Source organism: Gambusia affinis, linkage group LG18, assembly GCF_019740435.1.
Source record: "Gambusia affinis linkage group LG18, SWU_Gaff_1.0, whole genome shotgun sequence".
Lineage (NCBI taxonomy): Eukaryota > Metazoa > Chordata > Actinopteri > Cyprinodontiformes > Poeciliidae > Gambusia > Gambusia affinis.
The window spans coordinates 3,430,326-3,441,662 of record NC_057885.1 but is presented as its reverse complement, the minus strand read 5'-3'; the positions used below and the strand labels follow the sequence as shown (position 1 = coordinate 3,441,662).

Here is an 11,337-nt window from a genome sequence, read left to right as displayed (position 1 = left end):
AAAAATCTTTTATTGGCGTGTAACTGAAGGCGTTCTTCATGTGAAATGTACTAGCAGAGTTCCAGACATCCATTACCACAGGATATACCTGCTGATATCTTTATATTTGTTTTATTGTTTAATGTAAAACAAAGTAAAAGCTTTTATGAGTTCTGCTGCAATTAAGATATCAGTCATGTTGGACTGCAGTACTGCATGAACCCGTTTTAACTCCAAGTACGGATCTATTGTGTGAACAATTGGCAGGGGAGAGTCTTACTATTTGCCCTCTTACAATATTTCCACTATTTTTTCTTTTTTGTTGCACTTAAATGTTTTCTTAACTAGCAAATAATTTTCTATATGAATCACACATAACCTGAGTAAATACCTAGATCAGTTTCCCAGTGGTCATTTTTTTTAATTTACAGGTGAAAACATTCCAAACCAACCTGGTCATGTTAAGAAGCTGAAACATTTTCACTTTGATTTCAGAGACTTTTGTGAAAATATCAATATATATTCTAGAAAGTGGAATTTTCTACACAGTATGTCTTCTGTTACACATGGTGCAAAACAGACATAATTACAAAAAAATAAATGTAAAAGATTATGCAACTCTTAACCTCAGTGATGACAATGTGATGCCTGGTCGCTCCTGAAGGGGGAGCTTCAGAAAGAGCAGCACTTTTTAAACATCCATCCATCCATTATCTGAACACCCTTCTTCCCTAATGGGGTCGGGGTGGTTGCTGGTGTAGCGTACCGGGCGAGAGGCGGGGTCACCCTGGACAGGTCGCCAGTCTGTCGCAGGGCAACACAAAGACATACAAGACAAACAACCATTCACACACACACTCACACCTAGGGAGAATTTAGAGAAACCAATTAACCTGACAGTCATGTTTTTGGACTGTGGGAGGAAGCTGGAGAACCCAGAGAGAACCCACGCATGCACAGGGAGAACATGCAAACTCCATGCAGAAAGACCCCGGCCGGGAATCGAACCCAGGACCTTCTTGCTGCAAGGCAACAGCTCTACCAACTGTTCCACTGCGCCACTTCCACTGTGCAGCCTCACTTTTTAAACAGACAGACCCAATTTCAAAGTGTTAAATTACAAAAGTCGCAATTTTTTAAGTCATATTTGACACACTTTTGTAACAGCTGAAGGTAACATAGTTACTTGGCTGTGCTATAAAATGAGCCTGGAGAACATAATAATGCCCCTTTAATGGTGACGCTTCAAACCTCAACCTGTAGATGAGTCACACGTTTCTTTCTGTGTTATTTTAATAAATTTTACTAAAACTCTTCCTGTGGTGTTTTGTGGACCAGAAACTGAGAGGCTGCATGAACCTTTCTAGAATATTTCTGTCTGAATTTATAATGAAGGGAAAATTGAATCCAACACAGCTTAGAGATTGTGAGTAACGGACTGAACAGAGGACATTATGGCTTCTTCATGACAGCCGGTGGTTTCCAACACCCTCCCTGCTCTCCATCGTTGGCGTGGGCCTTTGCTCGGTTTGTTTGACCTCCTGTCGCATGCTGCTGATTCAGAGTGAATGTTTGCCTTCCTGTGTACAAGGGTATGTTGCTGATTCAGTCCCTTCTACCTCATTAATTCAGCAATAAGTAACCACACCTGACCATGGTCTCGTCATGCATCCTCCGTGCACGGGTCGTTTTGTCCCCCACAGGATTGATTCCTGTCACAATTAAAGTGAAATGTCATGTCAAGCCACGCGCTGAGATATTTTACAAGTCAGAGAATTTCTTCAGAACAAGATTCAGTCAACCAGGATTTTTGCTCACAATGTGTATAACCTACGGCGACAAAAATCAAAACTGTAGGTGTTAGTGGGCCATCTACATATGTATGAGTATTTATACATGTGATGTAGAACACAATGCTAATATGTACAGTACCAGTAGGACAACATGAATAGAAACTAAAGTTCATTACAACATTTTCCATTCGGTGGGCTGAGGAGTTTGTCCAACGAAGAATAAGACAAGTTCAGTCTTCAATGTTTCAGTGAGTTCTTTCCGCCCTCATGCAGATCTATTTCTGTTCAGTGGTTTTTAGTGCATAATGTATAATAAGTGAGGAGGCTGCAGAGCCTGTTGACCTGGCAACATGGCCGCAGAGCTTCAGGTCATCCTGAACCCCTCTCTGTAAGGGCAGCTTGTGTCCAATGCTGGTCTGAAGTTACAGCAGAACTTCATTTTATAGGATTTGGTAACCGCAGCAACCACACACACACACACACACACACACACACACACACACACACACACACACACACACACACACACCCTGTAGCTTTCTGTAACTCTAAAACAGTCACATGTTTTTAAATGACAAAATAATAAAAGCAAAATAGAAATAGTAATAAAATGTTTGAGATAAACATTGATGAATTGGATTTGATTTGATTTAACCTCCTGGTTACCTGAATTTTTTTTTTTTTTTTTTTTGCTTTAAAAATAATTTAGACATCCCACTTTTAAACTTTTTCTAGAGTGATAGTGCTTCAACAATTTAAATCCATATATTTTACGAAACAGATATATATATATATATATATGTATATATATATATATATATATATAAATATATATGTTTTACTGAAAAATAACTTGCACTGTTTCAGCTAATGCTGTGATCCACAAATAAACACTGACATCAAATAATAGCTCAGCTTATTACATAACTAAATAAACAGGTTCGGCCAAGGAAGCTCCATCAAACTCTGAACAAGTTGATCGCTACGATCTGCCTACCTGATCTCAGGAGGAAGTTGACCCTACAGCTCCAGGTCCATCTGTTGCTCATCAGCTCCCAAGATGGAAAACAAAAAAAACTAACAAAAAAAAAAAATTCTAAATTTTTAAAGAGTTCAACACAGAATACCCAGCAGAACACAAGAGGACTTCCCTGAGGCAGAACGCCTCCTGGTCGTCGGCAAACAGCAGCAGGAATCAGCAGACGTTCACACGGTTGGACCACTTCAGCTTTCGCCTCAATTTGCTGCTTCTCAGAACAGTCAGAGTGGTTTCCATGGTGACCCAGTCCCTCCCTCTGTGCTTCAGTGCGTGTCATCTGGTTCTTCTTCCACACTTCGCCTTGGAGAGACCATGTTGTCTTTACCTGCTCTGGTTGTGATGAATGGACTTCACTATGACTTTTCTAGAAGTAGTAGTTTACTAATTATGTTCAAGAAAACCCCAGAGATTATCTCTAAATATACTGTATAGTTCCAGAGAAAAGGTACTCAATGCCCCTCAAGTAAAACGGATTATTTTAAAGCTAAAAAAAAATATCTTTCATTCCTGGTAAGAAAGATAAAATAGAATAAAACCAACCATTAACACGAACCTTCAAATTAAAACTAACGAGAAAGGACTTAAAAAGAAATTCTGACGAAAGCCATCGCTGCTCAGTCTGTAGTTGTCTTGGAATTGGAAGGTTGTGGGTTTGACATCAACTTGCTCCTGAGCAGGGCAGCTGCTCCCAAGCTGCCTAGTGACATGTGTGTGTGCGTGTGTGTGCGTGTGTGTGAACGTGAGTGGACAGAGTAACGTGGTCAGTTATAGAAACTCATTTCTACAGCTGAATTTGATCTGTTATGAATTTGCTAAATTAAATAAACCAAAAAAAGGCTCATGTTATGTTCTTTAATGTTATGTTTTTTTTTTATACATATATAAAAAAAATTATCAGTATAGAGAATATATGACAGACCGTACATGAGATCTTTAAAAAGTTTAACAGGTTCATGATGAAATTACACAACTGGTGAAAGTTTAGTGAGACAAATTTCTTTAGTATAAAAAAACAACAAAACAAAACATAACAACTAAATAAACAGAGCTTCTTGTATGTAAACTTCTGACTGACTCAACATATTTGAGACTACCATCTTCAGCCTGGGGCCCGACTATCCTGGGTCAGGGAGGGAGCGGGATTCGATCCGACAACCTCTGGGTCTGAGACCAAAATGCTCCAAGATGCTCCGCCTTGAATTTACAAAAACTGAAAGGCTAAAAAGTCCCTTATGAAAAGACACCGATTCCCTAGTTTGTATTTCCCTTCAAGCTCATTTTGGATTTTAGTGACTAAAAGAAATAAATGTCCTAAAAAAAATCTCACATTATCACTTTCACATCATTTATTTAACCATAAGAAACAGTTTAGGTGGGATGGAAAGGTCGATGCTCCACAGTTTAGTGTTAGTTCTTTTACTGCTGTCCCAATAAGAAAACTTATGTTAAATTAAAAACAATATATAGAGCTGATGTAGACCCACATGTTCTGGTTCTTGTTCCAGAACAACCATTATGTGGATGCTGGTGTTAAAAAAACGACAGCAAATTTTAAGTATGAGTCTTTGTTTAAGATTGTCTTTGTTCTTGTAAACATTTGAATTCTACGTTGACAGAAGCCGTGAACCTCTGGCTCAGTTAGAGCGGAGCGCCAAAACAAGAGAAACTGGGTGTTTTGTTATTGCTGAAAGGACTGAATGAAACCAATCAAACCATCAGACCTTCTGATCCAATCTCAGCTTTCCTCACATCCTCAGCAAACAGGAAGTGTTCTTATTTGCGGGTGTAGATCTAGAACATGTAGAACACAGCAGTCCTCAGTGGTTGAGTAGAAGGCAAGTGGACTTCATGAAAAAAAATAAAAAAACCTCTTCAGTTCTGAAGACGTTTATAAGACTCTCACTTCCCACTAGGCCTGTCACAGGAACAGATTTTACTGTTACTCTGTTGTTCTGTATTGTTCCACAACTTATTGCGCTAAAATGATGTTGTTGTTTTGAGTTAGTTTCAAGTAATATAACAGCAACGACGGCACAATAATCGCAAGAACACATTCTCACTGATTGATAAACTTTAAATTCTAATGAACATTTAAACACTGTTCATAATTTATCGTGCGATCAACTGATTTGTTGTTTATTGAGACAGGCCTGCTTCAAACATGATCGGAACTGAAGAAGCAGCCAGGATGAGACGCCAAACGTCATCAGTAAAACAAGAGAAGAAGTCCAGCTGCCTCTGACCGAAGCTCCTGGATGTTCTTCTGACTTTCTGAGTTGTGTGACCTTAAAACGTTTCCAAAAGCCACCGTCCACAGCTGGGTCGCCTGAGGGGCAAGTTAGTGAGAGAAACTAACTGGGATTATTCTCCCTCATGTGTTCATGCAGTGAGGGAACTGGCAGGTGAAGTGGTGATGACTCTCAGCAGCCAGGCGAATTTGACTGGAGCGAGAGTTTCTTCTATCCCAGTGCAAACTTTGGAGGTTTGTATTCAGCGTACCGACAGAAACACTGTGGTGGTGAATGTCTGAGTCTACCTGAGCTAGGTGCTCATTCTCTGTTGAAACGGTTTCTGTGCAAAAAAAAAAAAAAAAGCGACGCTGGAGTCGGGACGCGTCACAGCGCGGTCAGATCCTGCACCTCCAGCAGCATGGCGTCCTGCTCCGTCCTCAGCTGGTCCCGGATGTGGAGGCGACTCACCAGCTCAGAGCTCAGGTCTGTTGTTACAGAGGAAACCCAATGAAGCTGGAAGCGCTGCGGAGCCGTTGGCCGGGCGTTCAGACGCCGACTCACCTTGGATGTCCTGCCTGAGAGACGCACAGAGAGCCTTCAGCTGCTCCACACTGAGCCGCTCCACATCGCTGAGCTCCAGGTGGGTCCGCTGGGCCGCCGCTTCACTACGACCGGCTGTCTGAGAACACAAGAAAGCTCAGCATTTTAACATTTACCCAACACACATATACACACACACACACACGCACACACACACACACCAAAGTCTGACTGAAAGCCAAACACAGATAAAAAACGAGGGTTACCTGTGTGTCAGTCTGTGTGTTGGAGAATGTCACTGTGCTAACATTTCAAATTCAATTTCAATATGAAAATTAAACAATACTTGCTGCCGTGGCAACATTTTTTGAAAGAACAAGAAAGATCATATTTTATGCTTTTTAGTTTACAGCCTAAAATATGATCAATAAATTACAATATGACAATATGCTAATTTCTTTAATTAAGGCAAAACTAATAAGTAGTTGAGAATCCAGCTCCATTTTTGAAATGTGTAATTTAAAAATGTCAAACTTAACGTTGGAATATATGAACCGGGACTTTAAAACTCCAGTTCTACAGTCTGTCCACTCAGAGAAGAGACTTTAAATTACTGGTAGTTTATAAATCACTGAAGGACTCGGCACCACAATGCAATAAACATCTGCTGCTGTTGACCTCTCAGGTCTCCTGGTTCTGGTTCTGCTCTGCATCCAGAACCAGAACCAGAACCAGAACCAGACATGGAGAAGCAGCATTCAGCTCCTATGCAACATAAATCTGAAACAAACTTCCAGAAAAGTGCAAAACAGCCAAAACACTGAGTTCCTTTAAATGTGGACTGAAAACCCAGCTGGTTGGAGTTTCTTTTGAAACATAATCAATGAAACATTTAACAAAGACACTTGACTAAAAACTGCTGACTGTGTTCTATGACTTTGTGTGTTTGTGTCTTTATGACGTAAAACACTTTGAACCGCCTTGCTGCTGAAATGTGTTATACAAATAAAATGCAATTTGATTTTGATTTGATAAACACTTGGAAAAAAAGAGTTAATGTTAAATAATGTTAATATTTATATTGTCGCCCATTGGTGCAGGCAGCATGTAGCTCTGTGAAACCCACGCGACACACAGCAGCTGCACGTTTCTACATTACTGTTCTCTACGCAGCAGCACACCGGAGCTGATACCTTTTTTCTCTGGTCGGTCCTCAGCCGGTCTCGAAGGTTCCTCAGGGTGTTCCGGAAGCCTCTGGACTTCGGCTCTTCAGACATGGAAGGATTCTGGGAGTTCTTCTGAGTCGGCGCTGTCCTCTTCTGCTGTCGGTGAGGGACAACAAGCAGAAGCGCTGAGAGGAAATAAACGGGCCTGGCTTGATTCTGGCGGGTCACAGGCTGCAAAATGTTACCCAGGAGCTGCTGCTCTTCTTGCTGCACGCGTCTTTCCCCGGCTCTTCATCCGCTTCCTCCTCACTTTCACTGTTGTTGATGAAGCAGAGCTGGAGATTCATCTGTGTGTGCAGGCTGGAGCAGAAAATAGACCCAATTCTTTTACAAAAATAGAGAAAGTAGATCTTTTTCTGGGTAAGAATTCTAGAAAACACTGCAAATGGATTCAATTGTAGAATTACACAGGCTTAAAGAAGATGGGAGGAAAAAAAAAATCCCTTTTTATGTATGAAAGTGAAATGATATCACATAAGGGAGACAGTAGTTGACACTATATAATATCAGCTAAAAAGGTTCATAGTGAACAGAATGGAAAACATGAAGAAAGTAGAGGAACAACAATCTCAACTTTTCTTTACTTCTGCTCAAACTTCACATTTCTGCTTAAGTTTGTGTCTAATGAACTTCCTTTGGGATTAGACTGCGCTGTCAGTTTGGTCACCTGGAAATGCAACTTCGCTGCTCATTACCGCCCCCAAGTGGTATGAAAAATATTAACCAAACAAGTCAGACAAACACTGATGGCTTAAGGCAGGGGTGTCAAACTCCAGTCCTCAAGGGCTGGTGTCCTGCAACTTTTAGATGTGCCTCTGCTGCACCACACCTGAATTTAATAATTAGCTCATTAAGGCTCTGGAGAACTGGTCTACACAAGGTGGAGGCAATTAAGCCATTTCATTCCAGTGTTTTGTATCTGTGGCACATCTAAAAACTGCAGGACAGCGGCCCTCGAGGACTGGAGTTTGACACCTGTGGCTTAAGGTTACAATTTTGGCTTCAATTATCTGGCACTCATTCAAAATGTGAGTGTGTCGGTTTGTGTCAACTTTCACACAAATGAGCCTTTTTCAATTAAAATTTATTTTGCTAGTATATATGCTGTATATATATACATTTTAAATATATATACAGTACAGACCAAAAGTTTGGACACACCTTCTAATTGAATTCAATGTGTGTGTGTGTGTGTGTGTGTGTGTGTGTGTGTGTGTGTGTGTGTGTGTGAGAGAGGCGAGCGCACCGTGATGTCAGAGCCAGAACGTGGCTGTTGCAGGCGTCGCTGCCGTCGTCCCAGCTGCCGGCGGTCCTGCCCCGGTCCTCAGTGCGGCCCCTGGGGGCCCCGTCACGCTCCAGAGAGGCTCCGGCCTGGAAACAGCAGCAGCCGTTCATCGCGCTCTTTTCTAGGGTCACTTTTGACATTTTTAAATTTGATAGCTGGAAAATAGAAAGCGGTTTAGCACCAAGAATCCTTATTTTCTAAACCTGAAACAAGGACCTTCATCGTTTCATAAGCTGAATCATCACAATTATTGCTTTATTTTAAATTTTACGACCAATGAAAAGCCCTCACTTCACACTGTTTTTTTTCTCTTATATTGCACCTCCATTAAATATTGATTAAACTATTCCAAACCGACATGAAAGATGAATCAGTTCTTCCTCAGTCAGAGCCGATCCGACTCCATTAAACTGAAATATAGTTCTCTGTTCCAACTCCAGAAGGACAGCATTTATCTGAACTGTGTCACTGTGTGTTTCCAACAACATATTTATGCTACAGACTGAATTTTTCATTTTATTTTATTTTTTAAATGCTCCTGAAAGCGTCTGGCCCCGTCATCTCGCACCCAGACGGATGGAATGGCAACACCCGGAGACCAGGGGGGGGTTTCCAAACATCATTCACTGAACTCACTGCTGGTATGATGCATCAAAACTCTTCACAGAACAATAAAGCATATAAATAACTCGCCATGTGGGAGTCACAGGCCATCACCGTCTGACTGCGACAGGAAGAGGAAGAAGCTACGATTTAAATCTGGACGAGACACAGAGTTCATCTGTCGCCGTGGTTTTAGGAGCAACTCGGCTGCAGAGGTTAAACGCTGCATGAAACATCGCTCTGTCTCTTTAAACTCGGAGCTGTGCAGGTTCATCACGTCCACCTGGGATTCATGAATGGCTCTTCTTCGCTGGTGTATGACGAATAAGGTCTACAGGAGGAGGATTCGGGTTCTGAGGATACGTCGGCACATATTTAACAGCATTCTGATGCTTTACTGTTAAATATTTGCAGCTCTCCGTCGTCATGGAAGACGAATCTCAAACACGTACGTAAATATAATATTCCAGTTTATAAACGAAAGGCAAACTTTTCAGAGTCGTCTGACGCACAAAACTTACAAATATGACTTATAGTTTCAAGTAAATTATCTTTTACTGAAATCAGAAGTTGGGAAATAAGGATTCCTGGTGCTAAGACAAAATGTTATGTACCACCACTAGAAGCCCTTTTAACCCAGCAAACAACATAACATCTAAATCAGCAAAGTCTTCCTGAAACACAGCGACCTTTGACCTCAGAATGTCATAATGGTAAGCCTGACTGCTTCAGATTTTACGTGAATAGATGCTCAACAAGAACAGTGTCGCACACTGGTGGCTACCTTTCATCTAAAATGAAGGTAGCATCTTCAGAGATGCGACCTCTGACCTTTTGGCACCAAGTTGAGTTGTGTGGAAGCCTCTAATGCAGAAGGTCGACAGGTTTGGATCACTCTGAGCTACAATTTAGAATCCATTGATCTGAAGGGCTGGAAAACGAACGGTAGAAACCCGTCGTTAGGAAAGACGTCCTGACCTTCGCTTTTTTCTCCTCCTCCTGCTTCTCAAGCTCAGCGATGCACAGGCTCAGAGCCTCCCAGTGCATGATGGGATTGCCCAGTTCGTCCTTCTCATGGCCCTCTTGCCAAACCATCACCGCCCTCTCAGAGTTTCCATCCTCCACTTCGTTGCAGGTTTCATCATCGCTTCTTGTGTCGTCCTCTGCTTCGTTGCTTTCCTTCTCCTCTTGCTGCTCCCACTGCTTTTCTTTTTCTCCTTCCATCTTTGACAGGGGAAATAGTTTGATACAAGTCAACATGATTTGGAGAGGAAAAAAAAAACACTAGAAACATTGCAGCAGTGTAAAATGTTAGATGGTGTCAGATACTGTATACATGTAGGTCTTCACACATAACATTGTGGCTCGGTACATTGCGTTACAGGCTATTATTTTAAAAATAATGGGTTTTTTTTTCTGAAATCCTATCTTTATTCTGCCGCGTGCTACTATTAGAATCATTGTGAATACTGTATTATACGACATTAAAATGAATAAAACCGTAAAATAACAATAAAAAAAAAACCCAAACATGAAATTCACTTTTAAAAAAATAAAAAAATCAAACATGAGTTTATATTTGACTAGTGGAGAGACGGGCGTTTCAATTTGTTTCATGAAAACACTCGTTGGTTGAAACCTGTATAAAACTTTTTACCCGGTTATTAGACAGAACTATAGGACGTGCAGACTGTTAGAAACCGAGGAGACTCTAGTAGACTCGTTTTCAAAAAGCAAACCTGAAGCTGTGCGGCGAACCTCTCACAGGAACCTTTACGTCTTCCAGAGGAAAAAACGGCCGAGGAAGTTTTCGAAGTTAGCTCATCTTGTTCCGCGGCTCCTCCCGGGCCATTTTACCTCGTCTTCAACGTCTCTCAGATGCCTCACTCTGTCTGTCCTCTCTGGAGCAAAACCAGAAGGAGCTTTGTTCAGAAGACACCCTCAGCTCCCGTGTGTCGGGGTTTGAACTTTAGTTTTAATGTCTTTCAGGGAAATCTCTGTTCTGCTGATTGTTCCCTAAAAGAAAAAAAAAAAAAAAATCGGGAGAAAGTTCGAGGAATCTTAAAGAAACACATTAGCGACAGCAAAAGTGGAGAAGAAGAAAAGGAACTTCCTGTTGCTGCCTTCAAAATAATTGCGGTTACATTTTGGCAAAGTGACATAGAATGTCACAAATTTACACAACCTGATTGAAAAGATAGATAGATAGATAGATAGATAGATAGATAGATAGATAGATAGATAGATAGATAGATAGATAGATAGATAGATAGATAGATAGATAGATAGATAGATAGATAGATAGATAGATAGATAGATAGATAGATAGATAGATAGATAGATAGATAGATAGATAGAATACGCAACCACAGCATGCCCAATTATAACATGTGTTATAATTGGGCGTGCTATAATGTGTTATAATAAACATCTTGATATAAGTCATTGTAAGTGTAGCTTCCGTTCAAATTAACATATGTTAATTATAACATGCATATTTGTAGTTGTTGTTTTTTTTCCCCTTGAGGGGTCTTTTGTGGGCTCTAGTGTCCCTTAAATGAAAGTAGGAAGGAGAGGAAGACATGCGGCAAATGTCGACGGATCCGGGAATCGAACCCGCGACAGCCGCGTCGAGAACTCA

The 11,337-nt window shown here is 41.0% G+C and overlaps 1 protein-coding gene across 2 annotated transcripts; it reads right to left on the bottom strand.

The window, feature by feature from the left end:
- Positions 1 to 3,649: 3,649 nt before the first annotated feature.
- Positions 3,650 to 10,812, bottom strand: si:dkey-6n21.12 (schwannomin-interacting protein 1). 2 transcript variants are annotated; one of them, XM_044097909.1, is made up of 7 exons: positions 10,436 to 10,812; positions 9,675 to 9,920; positions 8,055 to 8,179; positions 6,994 to 7,108; positions 6,776 to 6,904; positions 5,604 to 5,721; positions 3,650 to 5,527 (listed from the first exon to the last, which is right to left on the bottom strand). In XM_044097909.1, exons 2-7 carry the CDS (start codon positions 9,918 to 9,920, stop codon positions 5,427 to 5,429), a joined length of 834 nt encoding a protein of 277 aa, XP_043953844.1. In that variant the 5' UTR covers positions 10,436 to 10,812; the 3' UTR covers positions 3,650 to 5,426. The 2 variants fall into 2 exon arrangements, with proteins under 2 accessions (XP_043953844.1, XP_043953845.1); XM_044097910.1 differs by having other exon boundaries at positions 6,776 to 6,901.
- Between the last annotated feature and the right edge of the window lie 525 nt (positions 10,813 to 11,337).